The sequence below is a fragment of the Rhincodon typus genome, chromosome 40, assembly GCF_021869965.1.
Source record: "Rhincodon typus isolate 14 chromosome 40, sRhiTyp1.1, whole genome shotgun sequence".
Lineage (NCBI taxonomy): Eukaryota > Metazoa > Chordata > Chondrichthyes > Orectolobiformes > Rhincodontidae > Rhincodon > Rhincodon typus.
Genome location: NC_063371.1, coordinates 15,684,680 through 15,711,779, shown reverse-complemented (window position 1 = coordinate 15,711,779; position 27,100 = coordinate 15,684,680). Strand labels below are relative to the sequence as shown.

The following is a 27,100-nucleotide window of genomic DNA, read 5'->3' as shown; positions in this document are numbered from 1 at the left end:
TTTAACCATGATCTTGGGTTCATGTCACGCTACATGTAACCACATCATACTGTTCTGAGTTTGTAAAATCTTTCTTACTGTTCTGTTTTAACACCATTACCTTGATAACTTGTTATGATCTCTCTATTGTTATTACAGTTAGTACAGTTTTGGATGACTTGTTACTTTTACTCATCATGCGACTCTTACACCTATCGTGTTATTGCACACTTTGTCTCTAGCACCATCTTATTCCTGCTTTTTTGTAATTATCTCTCTGCCTCAATTAATCGGATTATAGATCATTCCTTCATATCCTATTCAGCTGTTGACACTTTACTCACATCGTTTGACATTTTTGATCACCTGCAGAGACTTGTTATTCAGCCACACCATTTGTACTGTCTTTTGACACTCTTAATTACCTGGAATTATCTTGCAATGATCTCTCCGTCCATAAATTCTGTGCCTGTGCACTTCCCTCCACTTCACCTGATGAAGGAGCAGCTCTCCGAAGGCCTGTGATTTCAAATAAACCTGTTGGACTATAACCTGGTGTTGTGTGACTTAGCTTGTTGTGGACTTTGTCTACCCCAGTTCAACACAGGCACCTCCACATCATGGATACCTATAATACTCCTAGCATTAAAGTACTCCCTTGAAACTCAACACAGTTGAACTCTCTTTGCCTTGGTCCTTTTACAAAAGTATGCCATGTCCCTATTGGACGAGCACTCTCTGTCTCCTTCCTCTGCCAAACTGTTTAAATTCCCTCGCAGCAACATTAGCAAACCCATCTGTAAGGATGTTAATCATATTCTGGTTCAGGTGTAGACCATCTCACTTGTACGGGTCCCATCTTCCCCAGAAACAGTCCCAGTGATCCAGGAATCTAAAACCCTCTCTCCTGCACCAACTCTTCAGCAATGCATTTATTTGCCATATTCTCCTATTTCTGTCCTTGCTAATATGTGGCACCTGAAGTAATCTAGAGATTACAACCTTTGAGGTCCTGCTTTTAAAATACTGCCTACCTCCCTAAACTCTTGACGCAAGACCTCATCCCTCATTCTACCAATACCGTTGGTACCAGTGGATACCATGACTTCTGTCTTGTCACCTGCCCCTTCAGAATGCCCTGCAGCCGCTCAGTGATATCCCTGACCCAGCAACCAGGGAGCCAATGCACCATCCTAGAGACACATCTGCGGCCAAGAAATGCTGGTCTGTTCGTTCCCCTAACTAATGAATCACTATGGGAGCTCTTCAGAATGGACACGAATCTCAGCTTTGACTAACAAGAACTTAATCTACACAGGGCATCATTAAATCTGGGAGACTTTGAACCATTTTCTATTCTTGGATAGCTATGCCTGATTTCCGAAGTGAAATGCATTCCTCAAGAAAGATCTAGAAATATTATTATTTAAATGTTGGGAGGCTGGAAGCTGAAACATGTGTTATTCTCCTCCAATGTGCAAGCAGAAGGTAGCTGTGGTCACCAATGACAGGTCAATAATAATGTTCTTACAGTGCTGCAACTTTCAGAAGCTATAATGATTGCTCCTTGAGCCTTTAGAACTTGTTTCTGTCCCTCCTGTAAGCTGCTCCATTACCACCAGCCCACCTGAGAGTCACCTGAGGGCCTCACTAGCACATCCCTAAAAACGCAACTGCCTTTCTTACTGGGGCACTTCTGAGGGCAGTTGTAAGTCAATCACATTGCTGTGGGTATGGAGTCACATGTAAATCAGATTGGGTAAGGACGGCAGATTTCTATCCCTCAAGGACATTAACAAACTAGATAGATTTTCATGACAGTCAATGGTAGCTTCATGGCCTCAATCACTGAGAATCGCTTTTAATTCAAATCCCTGTGCCCCTGCAGCTGGGACCAGTATCTCCCAGTTACTTTGAGGACCAATCCGTATTGTTCCCTAAACTCAGGGTAAGCCACCCTCCCGTGTATGGGCTGTGAAACAGAGGCTCCTGTACGACAAACCTAAGTGAACACAATGTGAGAAATAGTTTGCAACAGCACTTTATTATGATTTTGCAAGATGGTTGTACCTCTGAGGACCTGAAAGGACGACTCTATTCCTCAGTGCAGCCAACCTGGATGACTCCTCAGCACAGAAACAGTTTGCCTCCATGACCTGTACAATCTAAGGAAAGGGTGATGAAGGGTTGGAAAATGTTAGCGACTCAACAAACAGATCAAAGTAAGTAATCCCTCAAGTGTAAACTGCAGCCTGCAATTTTCAAGTAGGTGAGGCTTCCTGGGCCATGACAGCTACTTTGTTGCTCATGATCAGAGATGACAACTCATAAGAGGAAGAACACTTTTAATACTTCATATTTGGATCAGAGTATTCCTGTGGGCTCCCCAGTCTTTGCTCAATTTAGTTTATGGAACAAACTTTGATGATGAACTCTGGCCAGCTCTCACTTGGCCTACATGTTTAGATTCCGAGCCAGCTGTTTTCTCCATCACTCCATAAATCACTCAAGTTATAATACTCATAGACATTTAGAGCAAAAACGAAGCCATTCAGCTCATTGTGTCCAACAAAGACCTGATAATGTTCATCCTATTTTCCAGCTTTTGGCCTATATTGTCATTGCTGCCAGAGCTACAAGTGAATATCTGAATACTGCTTCACTGTTGCAGAGTTTTTGAATCACTACCCTTTTCAGGCAGCAAATTCCAGATTCCCACCATCCTCTGGGTGAAAGTATTTCTCCTCAACTCTCCTCTTAGCCTTCTACTCTTCCTTTAAACCTATGCCCTTGGTTTTTGCCCCCTGTACTGATAGAAAATGTGCCTTCCTATTCACTCCATCCATGCCCCTCATAAGCTTATACACCTCTGTCAGGTCCCCTTTCAACCTCCACTGCTCTAAGGAAAACAACCTGAACCTATCCAATTTTTCCCTGTAGCTCAGTATATCCACCCCAGCAAGCATCCTGTTAAATCTCCTCAGAACCCTGTCTCCTATAATTTTTTTGAAATATGTTCTGGTCTCACACACTTGCCAAAATTGGCATGTAAAAACCTGAGTGTTGTGAGCTCAATGCAAGTCCAGGAGAGGGCAGCAAAGGCTACCTGCTTAAAACTGTGCACCATCCCATGGCGACACAAGTCATCTATGGACAAATAATTCTCAAAATGGGGAAGTCTGAGTGGACTTGTAATTACTTTGATAGAAAGTAAACTACTGTGGGTGCTGGAGATCTGAAACAAAAGCAAAAACTGCTGGAAGAGCTTGAAAGGTGCTAGCAGAATCTGTGCAGAGGGAAACAGAGTTACCATTTTGAATTCAATATGACTCTTTTTCAAAAGTGCTTAAATACCTTGCATTGATTAAAATGCAGATCTCCAGTGCTTTGGCCTCTCTTTGTAATAATATTCCAGAATTCCCTGTGCTATGAAAGACGGCAACTGGAGAGCAGTCAATGCTGTTGGCAATGCTGACATGTTGTTGTTGAGAAGATTACTTCGATGGAGGTGAGTGGTGGAGAAAGGAACCTGAATGGGGCTCAAAACGAGACACCACAGGTTCTTGTCAATAATATACCAAAGCTCTACAATGTGCAGGAGGGCTCAAAGATATACTGATTGAAAATGTTGCTGTAGCTTTTGGATGCCTTCTTGTGGCTGTTCATTGATTTATGTTTCGTTATGCTCCTGTGGGGTGCCCTGTAGAGTCATAGAATCTTACTCACTGGAATTTAGAAGAATTAGTGAGGGTTGGGAATTTTATAGAAACATATAAAATTATGAAGGGAATAGATAAGAGAGAAGCAGGAAGGATGTTCCCACTGGCAAGTGAAACTAGAACTAGGGGGCAGAGGCCCAAAATCAGGGGATGCAGGTTTAGGACTGAGTTGAGGAGGAACTTCTTCACCAAAAAGGGTTGTGAATCTGTGGAATTCCCTGTCCAGTGAAGCAGCTGACGCTGCTACCTCGTTGAATGTTTTTAAGGCAAAGATAGATTTTTGAATAGTAAAGGAATTAAGGATTATGGTGAGAGGGTGGGAAGCGGTGCTGAATCCACAAAAACATCAGACATGATCTTATTGAATGGCAGAATAGGCTCGACAAACCAGACGGCTTACTCCTGCCCCTATTTCTTATGTTCATACAATACACAAGCTGGCCAGTCATTCTCATGCCAGCTTGTGTATTGAACAAAGAAGAGCCAGCACAGGAACAGGCACTTCAACCCACTATTGGACAGATCAGCTCTTTTCCTGTAGCTCTGCAAGTTTTGTTCTTTTCAACCAAGTGTCCAATTTTTAAGAGTTCCTATAAAATCTGATTCTATAAGTCCTTCAAGGAGTTTGTTCCAAATCTAACACATTTAAGGTGCAATATGAATGCAAGTTGTTCATTTGTCAGATGTTGATTATGCGAAACAATCGTGACAAATCAAAAAATCAAAATCTTCATTGCCTGTAATACACTTTGATATACTTTGCTGTATGAGCACGTATTATATAAATGTGACTTACTTTACTCTTTATCACAACATCAGGTCTTCCACAAGCTAACAAAAGAGTAAAGTAGACATTAAGCTGCTTGACCTCTATTTGGGCAAAGAGAGTAATTTGCAATCTTGTACTTACTGAGCACACTGCTCCAGAATGAAGTATAAGTAGCCATGCCTGTCACATCCCCTGGGGGGGCAGGGTTCCTCCGGCTTGTCTTCACTGTAAACTCACGGCCTGAGGACTTGCTTACTGGACCAGTTACTTCAATATCCACAATGTGAAAATTCAACAGGCTGCAGAGTCAAACAGAAAATTTCAATTTATAATAGAAACTCATTCAAAGGAGATTTGAAAATATTTTGAATACTGTGACCCGTTCAGGTCAGGCGTCGCCTTCAAAACCGGATCCAGTTCTGATCAGTCTGTACCTTAAATAATGGTTCCAGTTTTGGCTACACTTAAACCATAAGACATAGGAGCAGAAATAGGCCATTCAGCCCATCAAGTATGCTCTGCTATTCAGTGAGATCATAGCTGATCTGATAACCCTCAACTCCAGTTTCCCACCTTTTCATATAATCCTTGATTCCCTTACTGATTAAAATTTTGTCTATCTCAGCACTGCACACACTTAACAACCCAGCTTCAATATCTCTTCTGCGGTCATGTATCCCACAGATTCACTAATCTCAGAGAAAAAGAAATCCTCCTCATTTCCATCTTAAATGAGTGACCCTCACTGTGAGATTATGCCTTCTGGTCTGAGACTCTCGCACAAACGGAAACAACAACTCAACCTCCATCCTGTTAAGATCCCTCAGAATCTTATATGTTTCAATTAGGTCTCCTTTGAGCACAGGCCCAATCTAAACAATCTTTCTTTATTAGAAAATCCCTCCATATCCAGGATCAAATTAGTGAACCTTCACTGGACTGCCTCCAATGGCAGTATATCATTCCTTCGTACTTTCTCACAGCATTCCAGCTGTGGTCTGGTGAGTACCTTTACAAGACTTCTCCATTTTCTTTGAAATAAATGCCAAAACTCCATTCATCTTCCCTATCACTCAATTAACTTGGACATAAGCTTTTGTGACTCATGCATGAGGATCCCCAAATATCATTGTGCAGCAGCTTACTTCACTCTTTCTCCATTAACATAATATTCAACTCCTTTATTCTTCCTGCCAAAGTACATTACTTCACATTTTCCCACATTGTATTCCATCTGTCAAGGGTTTGCCCTTTTGCTTAACCTGTCTGTGTCCCTCAACAGACTCACTGTATCATAGAAAGATAGAAGATAGGAGCAGCAGGAGACCATTTGGCCCTTCAAGCCTGTTCTGCCATTCATCATGATCATGGCCGATTGTCCAACTCAATAGCCTCATCCTGCTTTCTCCCCATAACCTTTGAATCCATTCACCCTAAATGGCAGATTTCAAATCATCTGGGGCTTTTTCTGAATCTAAGCATTCTTGGAAGATTACCATCAGTGCATCCACTATCTGCTTCTTATAAAATCCTAGGATGCAACCCATCAGGTCCAGGTGACTTATCAACCTTTGGACTCCAACAGGAATACTGGCTCCAGTTCTGGCAGATGTGCTAACTCCATTTAACCTGTCACTGTTAAACTCACTCAACTACATTGATTCAGAAATTCCACTATTTTGAAATATTCTTTGTTTTGTTCAAATTCATCCATGGTCCCACTCTTCCCTATTTTTGGAACCTCTTACTGCCTCACAGATCTCCACTATAAGTTGCAGTCTGACCAGAACGAGGCACCTCTGATCTCCTTCATTATGTTGTTGACAACTAAGCTTTCCACTGAAGTTCTGGGATTCTGAACCTAAATCTCTCCGTCTCTCTCTATCCTCCTTTAACACTCTTTAAAACATTTGTTTCTAACCAAGTGTTTGGTCCCCTGTCCTGATTCCTTATGTGACTCACTGTAAACTTTTGTTTGCTGTGCTGTAAGCACCTTGGATCATATTACTAAATGCAGAATATAGAGAATGAGGAAGAAAGTTGAAATGTAAGACCTCAAAAGTAGTTATCTCAGGATTACTACAGGTGCCATGAACAGAGTAGAAATGGCAGGATATACAGGATGAACATGTGACTGAAAACATGGTGAGAGTTTCAGATTCATGGGGCATCGGGACCGGTTCTGGGGGAGTTGGGACCTGTTCAAACTGAACAGGTTACACCTGGACAGGACTGGGACTGATTAATTTCTTGGGGGGGGGATACTTGGTAAAGTGGTTGGGGAGGTTTTAAACTAGTGCGGCAGTGGGATTGGAACCAGAGGAGTAGGGCAGTAGATGCAGAAATTGAGGAAGAGGTGGAAACCAAGGCAAACATGGCTAAGAACAAGAACAGGCAGAGAAACTCTGCTGAAAATAGCAGGGGAGGTGGTCTGAAATGCATGTGTTTCAATGCGAGAAGGATAACAGGCAAGGTAGAAGAACCTAAAGTTTTGGTTAGTACTTGGAACAATGACATCAAAGTGATTACAGAGACTTGGCTGAAAGAGGGATAGGAATGGCAGCTAAATGTCCCAGGATTTAGATGTTTCAGGTGTGATAGAAAGGGAGGTAAAAGGGGTGGGTAGTTGCATTACTGGTAAAGGGGTATTTCACAGCTGTACCTAGGGAAGATACATCAGAGGACTCGTGCAGCAAGGCAATATGGGTAGAACTTGTTGGGCTGAAGGGCCTGTTTCCACACTGTAGGGATTCTATGAAGTCAGGAAGAGGAAAGGTGAAATCACAATACTGGGGGTATGCTATAGACTTCCCTACAGCCAGCAGGAGATAGAGGAAAGAATATGTAGACAGATTTTGGAAAGATGTAAAAACAGCAGGGTTGTTGTGTTGGGTGATATTAACTTCGCCTATACTGACTGGGGCTCACTTTGTGCGAAGAGTTTGGATGGGGCAGAATTTTTAAGGACCATTCAGAAGGGATTCCTGACACAATATGTAAACAGTACAACCAGGGAAGGGGTTATACTGGACCTGGTTTTGGGAAACGAGCCCGGCCAAGTGAGTGAAATTTCAGTGGGGAGCATTTTGGGAGTAGTGACCATAATACTGTGAGTTTTAAGATACTCATGGACAGAGATAACAGCAGCCCTGGGGTGCAGGTGTTACACTGGGGGAAGGCAAACTACAACAATATTAGGCAAGAACTAGAGACTGTTGATTCAAGCGGCTGCTTGAGGGTAAATCTACATCGGAGATGTGGGAGTATTTCAAACGGCAGTTAATAAGAGTTCAGGAGCAGCACGTTCCTGCGAGAATGAAGAATAGATATGGCAAATTACGTGAAGCTTGGATCACCAGGGATGTCATGACCTTGGTCAGAAAGAAAAAGGAAGCATACATAAGATCTACGAGGATGGTAACTGAAGACGTCCTTGAAGTATATCAGGAAAGTACTTAAACAAGGAATTAGAAGGGCTAAAAGTGGACATGAAAAGTCGTTAGCAAGCAGGACTAAGGAGAATCCCAAAGCTTTTTATACATATGTAAAAAGCAAGAGGGTAGCCAGGAAAAGGGTTGGCCCACACAAGGACAAAGGAGGGAACCAAAAGAACTGTGGATGCTGTAAATCAGAAACTAAAACAGAAGTTGAAGGAAAAGCACAGCAGGTCTGGCAGCATTTGTGAAGAAAAATCCGAGTTAACGTTTCAAATCCGGTGACCCTTCCTCAGAAGTGATGGTAGCTAGGGAAATGTCAGTTTATATACAGAAGATAGGGTAGGGGGAGGGGGTAAGGAGTAAATGATAGGTGGGGTAGAGCCCAAAGATAGGGAAGAGCAGTTGGACAGACAAAGGAGTAGATAACGACCTAGCTAAGAAGGCGAATAGCTGTTAATGGAGACTGTTAGTGGCTAACAATAGGTAGTGTGTAATGGCAGATGATGTGATAACATGACCTGGTGGGCCAATGGAGGGAATCTATGTGAGGAGCCAGAAGAGGTAGGTGAGGTCCTAAACGAATACTTTGTGTCAGTATTCGCCAAAGAGAAGGAATCAATGGAGAATGATCTGAGGGAAGGGAGTGTCGAGTTTCTGAGCTGAGTTGCTATTAAAAGGAAGAGGTGTGGGTCCTGAAGGGGTCTATCCCAGAATATTAATGGAGGCAAGAGAACAAATTGCTGGAGCATGTTCAGACATCTTTGCATCCTCTTGCGCCACAGGTGATGTCCCAGAGAACTGAAGAATAGCCAATGTTGTCCCATTGTTTAAGAAGGGTAACAGGGATAATCATGGAAATTACAAGTCTGTGAGTCTCACGTCCGTGATAGTGAAATTATTGGAAAGGATTCTCAGGGACCAGACCTAAACAAAATTAGAAGCAAAAAGATTTATTAGTGATAGACAGCGTGGTTTTGTGTGGGCGAGGTGAAACCTCACTAACTTGATCGAGTTTTTTGAGGAGGTGACAAAGACGATGAGAGAAAATGGTTGATGTTGTCTACATGGACATCAGTTATCTACAATGTCCCTCATATGGTACAAAAACAAAGTTGCTGGAAAAGCTCAGCAGGTCTGGCAGCATCTGTGGAGGAGAAAACAGAGTTAACGTTTCAGGTCCGGTGACCCTTCCTCAGGACTCAGACCCTTCCTCATATGGTAGACTGGTACAAAAGGTGAAGTCACATGGTATCAGGGATGAGCGGGCAAGATGGGTACAGAACTGGCTTAGTCATAGGAGACGGAGGATAGCGGTGGAAAGATGCTTTCCAGAATGCAGGGTTGTGACTAGTGGTGTTCCACCGGGATCTGTGCTGGGACCTCTGCTGTTTGTGATCTAAATGATTTGGAGGAAAATGTAGCTGGTCTAATTAGTAAACTTACAGATGATACAAAAGTTGGTGGAGTTGCAGATAGTGAGGAGGATTGTCAGAGGATACAGTAGGATATAGATCAGTTAGAGGCATGGGCAGAAAAATGGCAGATGGAGCTGAATCCAGACAAATGTGAGGTGATGCATTTTGGAAGGTCAAGTACAGGTGGAAATTATACAGTGAATGGCAGAACCCTGAGGAGTATTGATATGCAGAGGGATCTGGGTGTGCAGGCCCACAGTGATCTGAAGGCAGCAGCGCAGGTAGATAAGGTGATAAAAAAGGCCTATGGCATGTTTCCCTTCATTGGAAGGGGCATTAAGTATAAGGATAGACAAGTTATGCTATAGCTTTACAGAACCTTAGTTAAGCCACTGTTGGAATATTGCACACAGTTCTGGTCACCACACTACCAGAAGGATGTGGATGCTTTAGACAGGGTACAAAAAGGTTTACCAGGATGTTGCCTGGTGTGGGGTGTTTTAGCAATGAAGAAAGGTTGGATAGACTGGGCTTTTTTTCACTGGAATGCAGGAGGTTGAGGGGTGACCTGATAGAAGTTTGTGAATGGCATGGATAGAGTGGAAAGTATGAGGCTTTTTCCCAGGTGGAAGGGTCAATTACTAGGGTACACAGGTTCAAGATGCGGGGGGAAGTTGTAAAGAGATGTGCGAGGCAGGTTTTTTACACAAAGGGTGGTAAGTTCCTGGAACGCGCTGCCAGAGGAGGTGGTGGAAGCAAACACAATAGCTGCATTGAAGAAGCACTTGGACAAATACATGAGTAGGAAGGGAACAGAGGGATACGGATCGTGCAAGTGAAGACAGTTTTAGTATGGAAGGACAAAATGTGTCGGCGCAGCCTTGAAGGGCTGGAGGGCCTGTTCCTATGCTGTATTGTTTTTTGTTCTTTGTTCTTGTACTTCAGTCAAGATACACAAAGTACAAACTGTTGTGTTTTGTGTCAGCTTTATGATGGATAGGTATTTGCATTGACTAGATAGGAACATTTATATGCAAAAATCTGCTTTAGGGGTCATAAATATTGAAAGCTGAAGGTGATGGAAAAATAAGACCAGTCTTTGATAGAGCCATAGAAAATGAAAACAGACCTTTCGGTCCAATTAGTCCTTGCCAACCATAATCCAAAATCCCACTTGACTGCATATCCTCCAAACCTCTCATTCATATGTTATCTAAATGTCTTTTAAACATTGTAACTGTACCTGCATCCACCACTTCCTCTGGAAGCTCATTCCACAGAAGAACCACAATCTGTGTAAAAAAAATTGCCTCTCATGTCTTTTTTAAATGTTTCTCAACTTAAAAATATGCCATCTAGTCTTGAAATTCCCTACCCTAGGGAAATGACACAAGCCATTCATCATATCTATACACCTCATAATTTTCTAAATCTCGAAAAGGTCATTCCTCAACCTCCTATGCTCCAGTGAAAAAAGTCCCAGCCCATATAGCTTTTCCTGATAACTCAAACCTTCCATTCCTGGCAACATCCTGATAAATCTTTTGTGAATCCTCATCAATTTACTAATATCCTTCCTATAACAGAGCGACCAGAATTGGACAGAGTTTTCCACAAAAGGCCTCACCTCTTGTACAATCTCAACATAATTTCCCAATGCCGATACTCAAAGGTCTGCACAATGAAGGTAAGGGTGCTAAATGCCTTCTTAAGCACCCTGTCTGCATGTGACACAAACTTCAAAGAATCATGCATCTGAACCCCTAGGTGACCCAATGCTACCCAAGGCCCTACTTTTAATTGGATAAGTCCTGCGCTTGTTTGTTTCACCAAAATACAATACCTCATAGTTAACCAAATTATACTCCATCTGCCACTCTTTAGCCCATTGATCCAACTGATCAAGATTACTTTGTAATCTTAAATAACCTTCTTCACTGTGCACTATACCACCAATGTTGGTGTCATCCGCAAGTCTACTAACAATGCCTTCTATATTCTCATCTAAGGTATTCATATGACAAACAAAATTGGATCCAGCACCGATCCCCATGGAACACTCCAGGTCACAGGCCTCCAGTCCAAAAACTAACCTTCCACTATCACACTCTGTTGCGTGCCATTAAGTTAATTTTGTACCCAATTGACAAGCTCACCCTGAATCCCATGTTACCCAACCTTACTCATTAATCTATCATGCGGAATCTTGTCAAAGGCTTTACCAAAGTCCAAGTAAACAAGGTCTACCATTCTGGCCTCATCAATCCTCTTGGCTACTTCTTTAAAAACAACTCAATCAAGTTAGAGAGACACGATTTCCCTTGTGTAAAACCATGCTGACTATCCCTAATCATTCCTTGCCTCTCCAAATTCATATAAATCCTATCTTTCAGAAGCACTTCCAATGACTCACCCAGCACCAAGTCCTTACAACCCTTCTTAAACAAAGGCACAACATTAACCACTCTGCAGTTATCGGGCACCTCACCCGTAGTTATAGGTGATACAAATATTTCTGCAAGAGGCCCCACAATTTCTTCCCTAACTTCCCTCAATGTCTTGGGATATGGTAGATCAGGTCCTGGAGATTTATCCATTATATTTACTAAGACCTCCAGCACTTCCGCATCTGTAATGTGAACTGTTTTTAAAGCATCAATATTTATTTCCCTGAGTTCTGTAGTCTCCATTTCTTCCTCCATAGTAAAAACTGACACAAAATATTCATCTAATATCTTTCCCATCTTCTGTGGTTCAACACAAAGATGACCTCTTTGATCTTTAAGCGGCCTTACTCTCTCCCTAGTTGTTCTCTTACTCTTAGTGTATTTATAGAATCTTTATGGATTATCCTGAACCTTATTTGCCAGGGCTTTCTCATATCCTCTTTTTGCCTTCCTGATCTCCCTCTTAAGAATGCCTTTACACTTTTTATACTGTTCAAGAAATATACAATTCCTTTTTTGTTTTTGACAAGAATCAACATCTTTATTCGTCCATTGCTCTCTAATCCTACCAGTCTTATCTTTCACTCTAACAGGAACAAAATGACTCTGAACTCCAGTTATCACACTTTTGATAGTCCATGAATTCCTGAGATTGTCTTCTGTTTAAGGATATTGTACGTGCTCAGTGTATGTTTCATTACTGCTAATAACAGCTACCACTAAACTTTTGTCTATCTGACTGTAATGGTATAAATCCTATTATTTTGAGGACTAACTTCTGGCTGTTTCCCTATATCCCACTTTGTTAGCAATAACACTTAGTCCTATTGAAAGGTCAGCTTGGCTCCCATGTTTTGGAATGAATGTCCGATAGTGCGGAATGGGTACCTACCCAGGATCAGCCACCAGGCTGCCTTGCACACAGTCAAAGCCCAGAGTGTGTCCGGCCATGGCTGCAGCAGCCATGGTATTCACGTTGTTTGGTGCAAGCTCACACAAGTTCCTCACTGACCCATCATACAGCACAGCCCGCTGGCCCTTCATGCTTTCCTTCAGCTCCTGCAGGTGACCTCGCAGCTTGAAGCTGTCTGGATGTTTGCTCATTGTCACCTTCAGGCCCTGTAGAAACGGGCAAAGGTCAAATAGAAGTCAGTCTTGCCCATTCAGTCCTGCCAAAGAGTCCTTTTAGTACAGGGCAGTACAAACAGGCCTTTTCCAAACTTGATGTAAGATCCTTTGACCGTCTACCTCGACACACACACTCCACATGTTAGACATATGTTACTCCAACCCTCTATGTTTAGATTATCACCATCTCCAAATTAATGCCTCAGTTCCCTCTGGTATTCTTCACATCTTCTAACTTGTTGTGATCAGAACTGCTGCCTGGAGTCTTGAGTGACTAAGCAACTTGAGACAGTTATACTTTAGAGGGATCAGCAAAAGTCGAATATTCTTTGACCCCACTGAGAAACAGTGCTTAGTTGCTGTAGACTACTACTGCTCACCTTCAGAGTTCCTCTGTTAGCCATTTTTTGGATATCCTCTGCCCCCCAGAGTGCTCCGCTGGGTATGTACAGGGTGTGTCCATATCTGCTAGCTGCCTCTCGACATTTAGTATCCACTCCCTGTTCGGCAAATGCAGTAGGAGAACCAGCCTGTGGGATATAAAGAATCATTCCAGTGTGGAAAACATTGGGAAATGCAATAAATTGGCACCTGGGCCACTCCAGGACAAACAGGGTAGTTATCTTTGGATTACTACTGGTGCCATTTGATAACGAGGTAAGGAATAGGGAGACAGTGCAGCTAAACACGTGGCAACAGGGCTGGTGAGGGGGGAGGGCATCCATTATGTGGATAATTGGAGCACATTCTGAGGAAGGTGGGACCTGTACAGTAAGGACGGGTTGCACCTGAACTGGAAGGGCACAAATATCCTGGGAGGGAGGTTTGCTAGAGCTGTACGGGATGGTTTAAACTAGATTGGCAGGGGGTGGGGAACCAGATTTCTAATTCAGAGGATGATATTCAGCCTTCCAACAGACACAACAGGGAGTGAGGTTGTTAATAAAGAAATGCGGTCGATGGAGCGTAATTGTGGACATAGTGATGGTTTGAGGTGTGTATACGTCAAAGCTAGAAGTATCAGAAATAAGGCGGATGAACTTAGAGCATCGGTCAGTACTTGGAACTACGATGTTGTGGCCATTACAGAAATTTGGGTAACTCAGGGACAGGAACAGTTATTGGAAGTTCCGGGATTTAGATGCTTTAAAAGAAATAGGGAGGGTGGTAAAAGAGGCGGGGAGTGGCATTGCTAGTCAGGGCTAGTATAGCAGCTACTGAAAGGCAGTTCGAGAATGATATGTCTACAGAGTCAGTTTGGGTTGAGGTCAGGAACAAGAAAAGAGCAGTCACTTTGTTGGGGGTTTTTTACAGACCCCATAATAGTTGCAGAAAAGTGGAGGAGCAGATTGGGAGGCAGATACTGGAAAGGTGCAGAAGTCACAGGGTTGTAGTCATGGGTGACTTCAACTTTCCAAATATTGATTGGAAACTTTTCAGTTGTAATAGTTTAGATGGAGCCGATTTTGTCCAGTGCGTTCAGGAAGGATTCCTGACACTACATAGATAGACCAACACGAGGAGAGGCCACTTTGGATTTGGTGCTTGGCAATGAACTGGGCCAAGTGTCAGGCCTGTTGGTAGGAGAGCATTTTGGCAGTAGTGATCATAACTCTGTTACTTTTACAATCGTCATGGAAAAGGATAGGTACATACAGCAGGGTAAGGTTTATAATTGGGGGAAGGGTAATTATAATTCTGTCAGGCAAGAACTGGATAACATAAAATGGGAACAAATGCTGTCAGGGAAGAGCACTATAGAAATGTGGAGATTGTTTAAGGAATGCATACTGCGTGTGATCGATATGTTTGTCCCTAGCAGGCAGCGAAGATGCGGTCGAGTGAGGGAGCCTTGGTTCTCGAGAGAGGTTGAACAACGAGTTAAGAGGAAGAAGGAGGCTTACATAAGGTTTAGGAAACAAGGAACGGAAAAGGCTCTAGAGGGATACAAGTTAGCCAGGAAAGAGCTGAAGGAAGTGCTTAGGAGAGCTATAAGGCGGCATGAGAAAACCTTGGCAGATAGGATCAAGGCAAACTCCAAGGCTTTTTACACATACGTGAAGAATAAGAGAATGACCAGAGTAAGGGTAGGGCCGATCAAGGATTGTAAGGGGAATTTGTGCACAGAGCCTAAAGAGATAGGAGAAGTCCTTAATGAATACTTTTCTTTGGTATTCACAACGGAGAGGGACCTAGTTGTAGAGGAGGACAGTGTGAAACAGGCTGGTAGGCTAGAGGAGGTGGATGTTAGTAAGGAAAATGTACTAGAAATTTTGAGGAACTTGAAGGTAGATAAATCCCCTGGGCTTGATGGGATTTATCCAAGGACTCTATGGGAAGCGAGGAAGAGATCGCAGGGCCTTTGGTGATGATCTTTTCGTCCTCACTGTCCACAGGTATAGTGCCGGAAGAGTGAAGAGTGGCAAATGTCATTCCCTTGTTCAAAAAAGGGAATAGGAATAACCCCGTAAATTACAGCCCAGTTAGTCTTAGTTCAGTGGTGGGCAAAAAGGGCTCTGAGAAATAGGATTTATGATCACTTGGATAGGCACAGTTTGATTCATGATAGTCAGCATGGATTTGTGAGGGGTAGATCATGTCTCACAAACCTTATTGAATTCTTTGAAGAGGTGACCAAACACCTGGATGAAGGTAGAGCAGTGGATGTGGCATACATGGATTTAAGAAAGGCATTTGATAAGGTTCCCCATGGTAGGCTCATGCAGAAAGTAAGGAGGCATGGGAAACGGGGAAATGTGGCAGATTGGATTCAAAATTGGCTGACCCTTAGAAGACAAAGGGTGGTAGTGGATGGAAAATATTCAACATGGTGCTCAGTTACGAATGGTGTACCACAAGGATCTGTTCTGGGTCCTCTTCTATTTGTGATTTTTGTAAATGATTTGGATGTAGGAGTGGAAGGGTGGATTAGTAAGTTTGCGGATGATACGAAGGTGGGTCGAGTTGTGGATATTGCGGAGGGCTGTTCTAGGTTACAAAGGGACACTGATAGGATGCAGAGCTGGGCTGAGAAGCGGCAGATGGAGTTTAACCCTGAAAAGAGTGAGATGATTCATTTTGGAAGGACAAATTTGAAAGCAGAATACAGGGTTAACGGAAAGATTCTTGGCAGTGTGGAGGAGCAGAGGGATCTTAGGGTTCATGTTCACAGTTCCCTGAAAGCTGCCACCCAGGTGGATAGAGTTGTTAAGAAGGCGTATGGTGTGTTAGCTTTCATTAATAGAGGGATTGAGTTCAAGAGCCGTGAAGTTATGTTCCAGCTATACAAAAGCCTGATTCGGTCACATCGCCTCATTACAGGAAAGATGTGGAAGCGTTGGAAAAGGTGCAGAGGAGATTTACCAGGATGTTGCCTGGAATGGAGGGAAGGTCTTACGAGAAAAGGTTGAGAGAGCTAGGGCTTTTCTCTTTAGAACGACGAAGGATGAGAAGTGACTTGATAGAGGTGTACAAAACGATCAAAGGTATAGATAGAGTGGACAGCCAGAGACTTTTTCCTAGGGTGGAGGTAGCTATTACGAGGGGGCATAGTTTTCAAGTGAGTGGAGCTAGATATAGGGGAGACGTCAGAGGTAGGTTCTTTACTCAGAGTGGTAGGGGCGTGGAATGCATTGCCGGAGAGGGTAGTGGAGTCGGCCTCATTAGGGGCATTTAAGCGGCTATTAGATAGGCATATGGATGATAGTATAAGGTAGGGGTGGAGGTTAGAAAGACCTTAGGTTTAGGATAAAAGCTAGGCACAACATCGTGGGCCAAAGGGCCTGTACTGTGCCATACTGTTCTATGTTCCACCAAATGGGATTGTCCCAACTATAGTGTCTCATGTGTTGAAATTTCTTAGTGACTTGGTGAGAAGCGAGTCTTTTTAACTGTTTAGTCTGTAAGGTTGAAAGGTGCAAGCTGTTTTTTTTAAAGTCTTGATCTTGAAAGATGGAATTTACAGTACAGAATGAGACCACTCAACTCGCTGAGCCTGTACCTCAGTTCACCATCTGTTTAAGTCCTGTTCCCTGGAGGTTGTTGTGTTCCCACTGATAAGACTGTTGTGTGACATTCCCTGTTCTCATAACTGCCTGGGTGGAAACATTCCTTCCAAGTTACATCCCCATTGCTCCAGTAGAATCAGGAAATACCCTGTCAGTACAGATTCTGAACTGGGGCAACCATCACTTACTATTTACCCTCCCCAGTAAGATATCACCTGCAGATTCCGTCACCCTTTCAGCCCCAAGTTGAACTGGCCTGGTTTGAATGGAGTGGTCATTGCCATGTGATAACTGAAAGTATCCAACAGGCAGTAGTGTCATTGGGAATCACACAGAGGCTCTCACTTTCAGGAGGCCCATGCCCCTCACCTCACCAAGGACAGCCATGTCACCATTTGGTCAGAATGCACTCTCTGCAGTTGTCTTTCTTAAGGCTTCTTCTTCTCTTTGCCTCATTTTTTCTCCTTGAAAACTCCCACTGTATTAGGTTGCCTGGCTAAATCTCTCCACTTTTAATCCAATGTCTTTTCTTGACCCTAACTCTATTAATTGATTTGCAATGTTTCTTTATTAAAGATCCTTTATGCTGTTGTTGTCATCCATGAAATGTTGTTTATGGAATGGGAGCTAAGATTTTCAATGAGACACAAACAGAGAAGAACAATGTTTTTAGTTTAACTGCATTTAGGAGACAGATTATGAATGACTTTATTGAGGTGTTCAAAATTATGAAAAATTTTGACAGGGTGAAGAAGGATATTCTGTTTCCACTCGTTGGCATGTCAGTAGCTAGGGGTCACAGTTTCAAGATTGTCAGCAAGAGAGCTAGGAGTGAGATGAGAAGAAAGTTCTTTACTCAGGATTTGGAATGCGCTGCCTGGGAGAGTGGTAGAGGTGGACTCCCTACGAGGTTTCAAAAGAAACATGGATATATATATTTGAAAGGGATGAAGTTAGAGGACTATGGAGACAGGGTTGGAGAGTGGGACGAGCTGTGTAGCTGGTTTGGGAGCTAGTACAGACACAATGGGTCAAATGGTGTTCTTCTGTACTGTAAAAAATTCTATGATTCTATCTCACTTCCCAGCCTGGTCTCCACTAAGAGAGAGAATAATCTAGATTTACTCTGCGACCAGTTGGGTCCAGTGACAGGTATTGACAAACTGGAAAGGGAAACATACCATACAATCCGCATGTTTAAGAAACTCCTCACCATAATCCTTTATTATCTGAGGATGAGCTACTTCCACAATGAGGTCAGCACATCTGAGGAAAAGAAACAGCCAATAATAATCATCCAAGGAAACAATGTGAAAATCATCAAACAGCAAAAATACTTCAATACTGGGTTTCCCCAATAGCAGGAGAAGCTTCATTGTAAAGTCAAGACCTCAGACAGGGGCAGAGGTAAACAATGCCAAACAATAATGTCATAACACAAATCCCATCAGGATAAGGTGGTGACTTTTGACACTCATGCTCCATCTTTTCCTGGGGACTGAGAACAGAATGCTCTTGATCAGTTGGCTGGAGGTGCATTCAACAAACATCTCAGGGCCTCCTTCAGCCCAATTCTACTAGTTTTCAACTAGTTATGGAAAAGGATAGAACTCTTTAAAAAGATAAAGTTCTAAATTGGAGTAAGGCCAATTTTGACAGTATTAGACGGGAACTTTCAAAAGTTGATTGGGGAAGCTATTTGCAGGTAAAGGAACAGTTGGGAAGTGGGAGGCCTTTCAAAATGAGATAATGAGAGGTCAGAGACAGTATGTTCCTGTTAGGGTGAAGGGCAAGACTGGACAACTAGAGAAATTGAGGCTCTGGTCAAGGAAAAGAAAGGGGCATATGTCAGGTATAGACAGCAGAGATCGAGTGAATCCTGAGAAGAGGATGAGGGCAATAGGAGTATACTTAAGAGGGAAATCAGGAGGCCAAAAATAAGACGAGATAATTTTGGCAAATAGAGCTAGGGAGAATCAAAAGAAGCTTCTATGAGTACATGAAGAGGAAAGGAGTAACGAGGGAGAGAATACAGCCCCTTTAAGGATCAACATGGCCTTCTATATATGGAACCACAAGATATGGGTGAGATACTAAATAAATGTTTCACATCAGTATTTACTGTGGTGAAGGACAAGGAAACTAGGGAACTTGGGGAAACAAATAGTGATGTCTTGGAAAGAGTTCATTTTACAAAAGAAGAGGTGCTGGAGGTCTTAACATGCATAAAGGTGGATAAATCCCCAGGACCTGATCAGGTATTTTCCCAAACTTTGAGGGAAGCTAGGGAAGTGATTGCTGGGCACCTTGCTGAAATATTTGTATCATCAATAGCCAAGGGTGAGGTGTCAGAGGACTGGAGGTTGGTTAATGTGGTGCCATTATTTAAGAAAGGCTGTGAGGAAAAGCCAGGGAACTATAGGCTGGTGAGCCTGATGTCAGTGGCTGGTATGTTGTTGGAGGGAATCCTGAGGGACAGGATTTACATGTATTTGGCAAAGCAAGGACTGATTAGGGTTAGGCAACATGGTTTTGTGTGTGGGAAATCATACCTCAATAACTTGATTGAATTTTTTTTGAAGAGGTGACAAAGAAGATCAGTGAAGACAGAGCGGTAGATGTTGTCTGTATGGGCTTCAGCAAAGCATTCCACAAGGTGCTGCACGGTAGATTGGTTTGTGAGGTTAGATCACATGGGAACCAGGAGAAGCTCGCCAATTGGATACAAAATTGGCTTGAAGGTAGGAAACAGAGGGTGGTGGTGGAGGGCTGCTTTTTGGGCTGGAGGCCTGTGACCAGTGGTGTGCCATAAGAATTTGTGCTGGGTCCACTGCTTTTCGTCATTTATATAAATTAATTGGATGTGAATATCAGATGCTTGGTTAGTAAGTTTGCAGATGACACCAAAATAGGTGGTGTAGTGGACAGCAAAGAAGGTTGTCTCATATGGGCCAATGGGTCAAGGAATGGCAGATAGAGTTTAATTTGGATAAATGTGAGGTGTTGTATTTTGGTAAAGCAAAACAGGGCAGGACTTATGCAGTTAATAGTAGGGCCCTGGAGAGTGTTCCCAAACAAAGAGACCTAGGGGTGCATGGACATAACTCGCTGAAAGTGGAGTCACAGAAAGACTGGGTGGTGAAGATGGTATTTGGCACACTTGCCTTCATTGGTCAGAACATTGAGTGCAGGAGTTGGACATTATATTGAACAGGACATAGGTGAGGCCACTTTTAGAATGCTGCGTACAATTCTGGATGCCCTTCCATAGGAAGGATATTGTTAAATTTGAGAGGGTGCAGAAAAGGTTTACAAGGATGTTGCTGGGACTGGAAGGTTTGAGTTATAGGGCAAGGCTGAACAGGCTGGGGCTTTTTCCCTGGAGTGTCAGAGTCTGAGGGGTGATCTTATAGAATTTTATAAAATCACAATGGGCATGGATAGAGTGAATAGCCAAGGTCTTTTTCTGAAGTTGGGGGTGTCCAAAACTAGGGGGGCTAGGTTTAAGGTGAGAGAGGATTGATTTTAAAAAGGACCTGAGGAGTAACTTTTTCACACAAAGGTTGGCACGTGTATGGAATGAGCTGCCAGAGGAAGAAGTGGAGGATGGTACAATTACAACATTTAAAAGTCTTCTGGATGGCTATAAGATTAGGAAGTTTAGAGGGTATAGGTCAAACGCTGGCAAATGGGACTAGACCAGCTTGGAATATCTGGTCAGCACAGACAAGTTGCACTGAAGGGTCTGTTTCCGTGCTGTATGACTCTATGCCTCTAAGGCACTGCTCAATCACTCTGCTTTTCCAGCACCACTCAACAGAAAATTTCTTCCCTCCCTGTCCTCATGTTCCATCAACTTCCATCTAGCTAGTACAATTTTTTAATCCTTCTGTCGCTCTGTCACTCACTTGGGTGAATCTCTTATAAACTCTTTCAGCGCCTAAGATGTCTTTCTTAAAGTGTGTGCTGAGAATTGGACACAATACTACAGCTAGGGCTATTTTATTTATTTCATAAGAAAGTGAGTTCACTCACCGCTCAACAAACATGCTGAGATCCTCCAGCTGCACTTCCTTTCGAACTTTCCCTTCCATCTTTTTCTGGTTTCTGTTCCACACAAAGGCCAGTTCAAGGCCATACTGATGCCCCTGTTCCTCAATCATCTCTGTCAGGTACTGACCTGCAAATGAGGAAAAGTGAAGAATTTGACCATTTATACTCCTCTCCAACATAAAAACTTATTGTTGTCCTTTCCTCTGGATCTCAGCTGAACAGCAGCTGTTCAGAGATTTCACTGCAAAGCCACTATTGAGTGATTCCATTTATCAGTGGACTTTTCTCCAGTCTTCTGGCTAATACTGGTCCCTGAACCAACATTACAAGGCAGATATGAATTATCACGTAGCTGTTTGGGGGAGCTTTCCCACATTCCAATGGTCGCCTGTGCTCAAAACAAATTGCATTGACTGTGCAGTCTCTGGGACATGCTGAGGATGTGAAAGGTACTATCGAAATGCAAATCCAAGTGGCATGTCAGCTATGGCTCAATATGAAACGGTCTTACCTCTGAGTCACCATGTTCCCAGGTCAGTCCCACTCCAAAACTGGAGCATTTATATCTAGGCTGACAATCCAGTGCATGACTGAGGAAGCAGTGCACTGTCACAGGTAATGTATTTTGGATGTGTTGTTTAACTGACATGCCATCTGCTGCTTGGATGGATGGAAAAGATGCCAGAGCACTATTTTGAAGAACATCAGGTGAGCTAGCTTGATATCCTGGCCCACATTTATCCATCCATTATTACAGCATTACAAAAAAAAAACATTTTTGAACATTATTACTTCTGTGTTTCTGGGAGCCTGCTGTACTCAAACTAGCTGGCATGATTCTATAAGATTGATTACTTCAAAAGAACCTCATTGACAGTGAACTTCCTTGGGAAGTTCTAAGGATGCAAAAGGTGGTCAAAAATTCAAAATTTTCTTTCTTTCAACCTACCTAAGTGACCGAAACCTACGATCCCAATTCTCCGGGACTTCCTCTCATGGTCCATTGCAGCCTCTGATCCTGCTCCTCACGTCCCTGCTCGCCAACTTTCCTGAAAGACATAGTCAGAAGATGATGGGAGCAACTCTGCATATACCATGAGGCCAGCTCCATTTCTCAGGCAAACCCAGCTCTCCCCTGTCGCACTTTTATTGCTACGAGATCCCACAACATCATATTAGCTAGGTTGTGGGAAGCCTATTCAATGGTGTCAGACTTAAAATCAGGCTGTTATCTGAACAAATAGAATGGATCATTTATATTAACAGCAGTCGACAAAGGCTGTGTTTGCTCTGGCCAGTGATTGCTATAGTTATCAGATCTATACGGTCAACGCCTGCCAGGAGCTCACTTCACAAGGTCTCACCCAATTGTTGTTTGTCAGATCTTGCTGTACATAAATCAACAGCTATGGTTTCTACATTACCACAGCAAGTCCAATGTTTCTTCTAAGCTGTGCACATGCAGGGCCACACAAAAAAAAACACATTAAGATGAAAGGTAAACTGGCATGCCACTCGCATTGAAAATCTGAGGAAAGTTGATGATTACCTTTCAGGAATACTTCAGTGCTATAACATCAAGGCTGAGACATAATCATAGAGTCTTATAGCACAGAAGGTCATCATATTGGTCGTCAAGCGCCTTTCTGCTATAATTTCATTTCTTAGCATTTAGCCCATAGCCTTGGCTATGCTTCGGCTTTTTAAGCATTCATCTAAATATTTCCAACATTGTGATGGATGCCTTGACCACCCCTCCAGGCAATGAGATTCAGTTACCCACCACCCTCTGGGTGAAAATTCTTTTCTTTAAATCTGCTCCAAATCTCCTGCACCTTACTTTGAACCTATGCCTCCTTGTTTTGGTCCCTCCACTAAGGGGAAACTTTTTTCTCTATCTACGTCCTTCATAATTTTGTACTTTTCAGTCAGATCCTGGTCAGTGTTCTCTGCTGTAAGGAAAACAAGCCCAGCCTGTCTCATCTCTCTTCATAGCTGAATTGCTCCAGTCCAGGCAACATCCCAGTGAATCACATCTTTTCTATAATGTCGTTACCACAACTGCACACAGCACTCCAGCTGCGACCAAACCAATGTTTCATACAGCTAATCATAATCTCCCTGCTCTTATATTCAGTGCCTCAGCTAATAAAGCCAAGCATCCTACATGTCTTCTAAACCACCCTGTCTGCCTGCCCTGTTGTCTTCAAGGTTCTTTGGATGTGTATACCAAGGTCCCTCCGATCCTCCATTCCTCCCAGGGTCCTTGTTAGTCCTCCCGAAATGCATTCCCTCATACTTACCAGGAATAAACTCCATTTGCAACTGTTCTGCCCATCTCACCAGCTCTTCTGTACCATCCTGTAGTCTAAACTTTTCCCTGTCACTATTTACCACACCACCAATTTTAATATCAGCAGCAAACTGACAGATCTAACCTCTTACATTTGCATCAAAATCAGTAATGTACCCGACAAGCAGCAAGCAACCCAGCATCAATGATATGCCATGGGACACAAGCCTCCAGGCACAGAGTCACACAGCATGTAAACGGACCCTTCGGCCCAACTCATCCACGCCGACCAGACATACCAATGTGACATAGTTCCATTTGCCAGCATTTGGTCCACTTCCCTCTAAAATCTTCCTATTCTTACACTCATCCAGAAGCCTTTTAATGTTGTAATTGTACCTGCCTCCACCACTTCCTCTGGCAGCTTGTTCCACACACTCACCATAGTCCACATGAAAAGGTTGCTCCTCAGGTCCCTTTTAGATCTTTCCACTCTCACATTAAACCTTTGCCCTCTAGTTTTGGACTCCCCCACCGTGATGGCAAAGACCTTGACTATTTACACTCTCCATGAACTTCATGATTTTATAAGCATCTTTAAGGTCACAACTCAGCTGCTGATGCCCCAGGGAGAAAAGCTCCAGCCTATTAAGCCTCTCCCTATAACTCAAACCTTCCATAATGTGGAGGTGCTGGTGTTGGACGAGAGTGGACAAGGTCAGAAATCACACAACACCAGGTTATAGTCCAACAGGTTTATTTGAAAACACAAGGTTTCGGAGCCTCGCTCATTCTTCAGGTGTTAGTGAGAGTGGTAGTATCAGACACAGAATTTATAAGTAAAAGATCAAACGGTCACACCATTGATCAGGATGTATTAAACAAACCTGAGATGTCGTTAAATCTTCAATCGGTTAGAAGGTTTTAATTGATTAATATGTGTATGTAAATCCTCGAATTCTTCACAAGTCACTGTCCTGAGAGAACTAAAGGTTTTATCGGTGTAAAAAAGTGGTGACATTTTATGTCGGATAATGCATGTTAGGTGTGAGACCTTCTTTAGAAACTGCTGGTGTTTTGGGTTGGAGTCAGACTGGTTTTATTTCTAAAGTAGGAATTTATAAAATGCCATATTGACTGACTATTTATAAATTGTGTGCTTTTTGAACTAAATAGAATGTATCTGCAAATACATATTCACCCCATAATTTGCAAGTCATGTGTGTGAGAGAGGGAGGATAAAGAGTGTGTGTGTGAGGGAGAGACAGAGTGTGTGTGAGAGAGTGTGTAGTGTGGTGGGGTCACCTATAGTGTGACATGAACCCAAGATCCCGGTTGAGGCCATCCTCCTGGGTACCAAATTTGGCTATCAGTCTCTGCTCGGCGATTGTGCGTTGTTGTGTATCTCGAAGTCTGCCTTGGAGGACGTATACCCAAATATCTGAAGCTGAATATCCTTGACCGCTGAAGTGTTCCCCTACTGGGAGGGAACATTCCTATCTGGCGATTGTTGCTCGGTGTCCATTCATTCGTTGTCATAGCGTCTGCATGGTTCTGCCAATGTACCATGCCTCGGGGCATCTTTGCCTACAGCGTATGAGATAGACAAAGTTGGCTGAATGACATGTGTATCTGCTGTGTACGTGGTGGGTGATGTTCCCACGTGTGATGGTAGTGTCCATGTCAAAGATCTGACATGTCTTGTGCTCTCTCTTCCTCCTCTCCACACCCACCCACACACACACACTCACACACACACAAACGTTATTCTATGGGGTGAATGTGTATTTGCAGATACATTCTATTTTGTTCAAAATGCACACAATTTATAGGCAGTTAGTCAATGTGGAGTTTTATAAATTCCTACTTTACTGACTCCAAACCAAAACACAAGCAGTTTCTAAAAACGGCCTCACACCTAACATGCATTGTCAGACCTAAAATGTCATCTCTTCTTTACACCGATAAAACTTTTAGTTCTCTCAGGACTGTGACTTGTAAGGAATTCAGGGATTTTCATGCACATGTTAATCAATTAAAACCTTCTAACTGATTAAAGATTTAAGAGCAACACAGGTTTGTTTAATACATTTTGATCTGTGGTGTGACCCTTTGTTCTTTTACTTATAAATTGTGTCTGGTATTACCTCTCTCACTAATACCTGAAGAAGGAGTGAGGCTCCAAAAGCTTGTGTTATCAAATAGAACTTGGTGTTGTGTGATTCCTGACTGTGAATGTTCCAGTCACGGCTACAACCTTGTATATCTTTTCTGCACCCTCTCAAGTTTAACAACATCTTTCCAATAGCATGGAGACCAAAATTGTACACAGTATTCCAAATGTGGCCTCACCAATGTCCCGTACAGTCGCAACATGACATCTCACCTCCATACTCAAAGATCTGATCAATGAAAGCAAATGTACCAAACACTTTCTTCACTACCCTGTCTACCTATGACTCCACTTTCAAGGAACTATGCTCCTGCTCTTTGTCTCTTTGTTCAGCAACACTCCCCAAGACCCTACCATTAACTGCCCTAGCTTGCTTTACCAAAATGTAACAGCTTACATATATCTAAATTAAATTCCAGTCCTAAAACACCCTTTGACCAGCATTCTTGGCCTCCTGCCACTAAGCCAATTTTTTTGAGTTGAGCAGATTTTTCAAAGAGAAGGGAGTGAAGGGTCATTGGAGTCAGACAGAAATGTGAAGTTGAGACCACAACCAGACTGCAAATGAACCTGTTGACAGGATGCATGCCACAAAACATTCAGATTGCCCAGCACAAACCTCAGCAATGAAAGATCAGCCTGAGTTCCAGCACTTCGAAACCTCAGATCCTTTCAGAATCACTGGAACTAAATCGAGGCTTGGAAAATGCTGCTAGCTACAGAGGTGGACTTTCACCTGACAAGTTAATAATAAATTGTCATGGTGAAAGAAGAATGGTCACATGATTGGATTGCTGATCCCCTGCCTCCCATCTTGTTTAAAGCAATACCCCCATCTCTCACTGACCTTCTTTCCTCAGTGACTGCTTGCAGCCTGTCTGACGGGTTCCCAATTCTCACAGGTTTTATTATACGACCTCCTGCCACACATCCACCCCATATTCCCCACAGTGGACGCTCAATATTTTCATCCACACACCTCTTTGTCTTCCTACACTGAGTGGAAGATCAACAGACTTCTCAATACTGGGCAGGACGATTGCTGACTGTCAGTCAAATGGTAATTTTTCACTCGCCTCAATATTTTTACAGCTGATAAATGCATGCGTTCCAATGAAAATAAAACCAAGATGCAATTTTTTTGACTGCCGTATGACATTTCTCCAGGGTTTTGTTCTCTGTAGCATCCCACAGTATAACACAGAATACTGAATTGTGGGCAAATCCTCTGTGTGCGTCACAGGATAAAATTCAGAGCCATTAGCTTTTGTCTCTTATCTCTCAATAATACATTCACAGTTTCTGACTTTATGTGGCTCAATCTGCAAGAACTGAATTGAAGGACAGAATAATTTTTTACTTTACCTCGCCAAGTTGAGACATTCAGAGCAGGAAAGTTGTGGAACTGAGCCTGTCGGATTTGGACTTTGCTTGACTAATGACATTGTGCAGTTTGCACCCCAGTTCCATGCTTAGTGTTTTTCTTTCAAAAAGACATTGAATTGGATTCAATGTTGGTTGAATGTGTTGGTGAGTGTCTCTGTAAGGGAGCTATTTGAATGTGCTGGGTGTGTCAGGTGACTGTGTGGTTTGGGCTTGGGAGTATGTCTACGAACGTGCCTGTGAGTGCTTTGTAATCTGTCACCATGGTTGCTGGGTGACATTTCTGTGGGTGACTCT

The 27,100-nt window shown here is 42.9% G+C and overlaps 1 protein-coding gene across 1 annotated transcript; it reads right to left on the bottom strand.

Moving 5' to 3' along the window:
- Nucleotides 1-2,004: 2,004 nt before the first annotated feature.
- aspdh (aspartate dehydrogenase domain containing) lies at nt 2,005-26,137 on the bottom strand. The gene is made up of 8 exons (XM_020511817.2): nt 26,040-26,137; nt 21,904-22,003; nt 20,937-21,081; nt 18,083-18,167; nt 13,275-13,424; nt 12,659-12,885; nt 4,609-4,766; nt 2,005-2,144 (listed from the first exon to the last, which is right to left on the bottom strand). Exons 2-8 carry the CDS (start codon nt 21,956-21,958, stop codon nt 2,107-2,109), a joined length of 858 nt encoding a protein of 285 aa, XP_020367406.2. The 5' UTR covers nt 21,959-22,003; nt 26,040-26,137; the 3' UTR covers nt 2,005-2,106.
- Between the last annotated feature and the right edge of the window lie 963 nt (nt 26,138-27,100).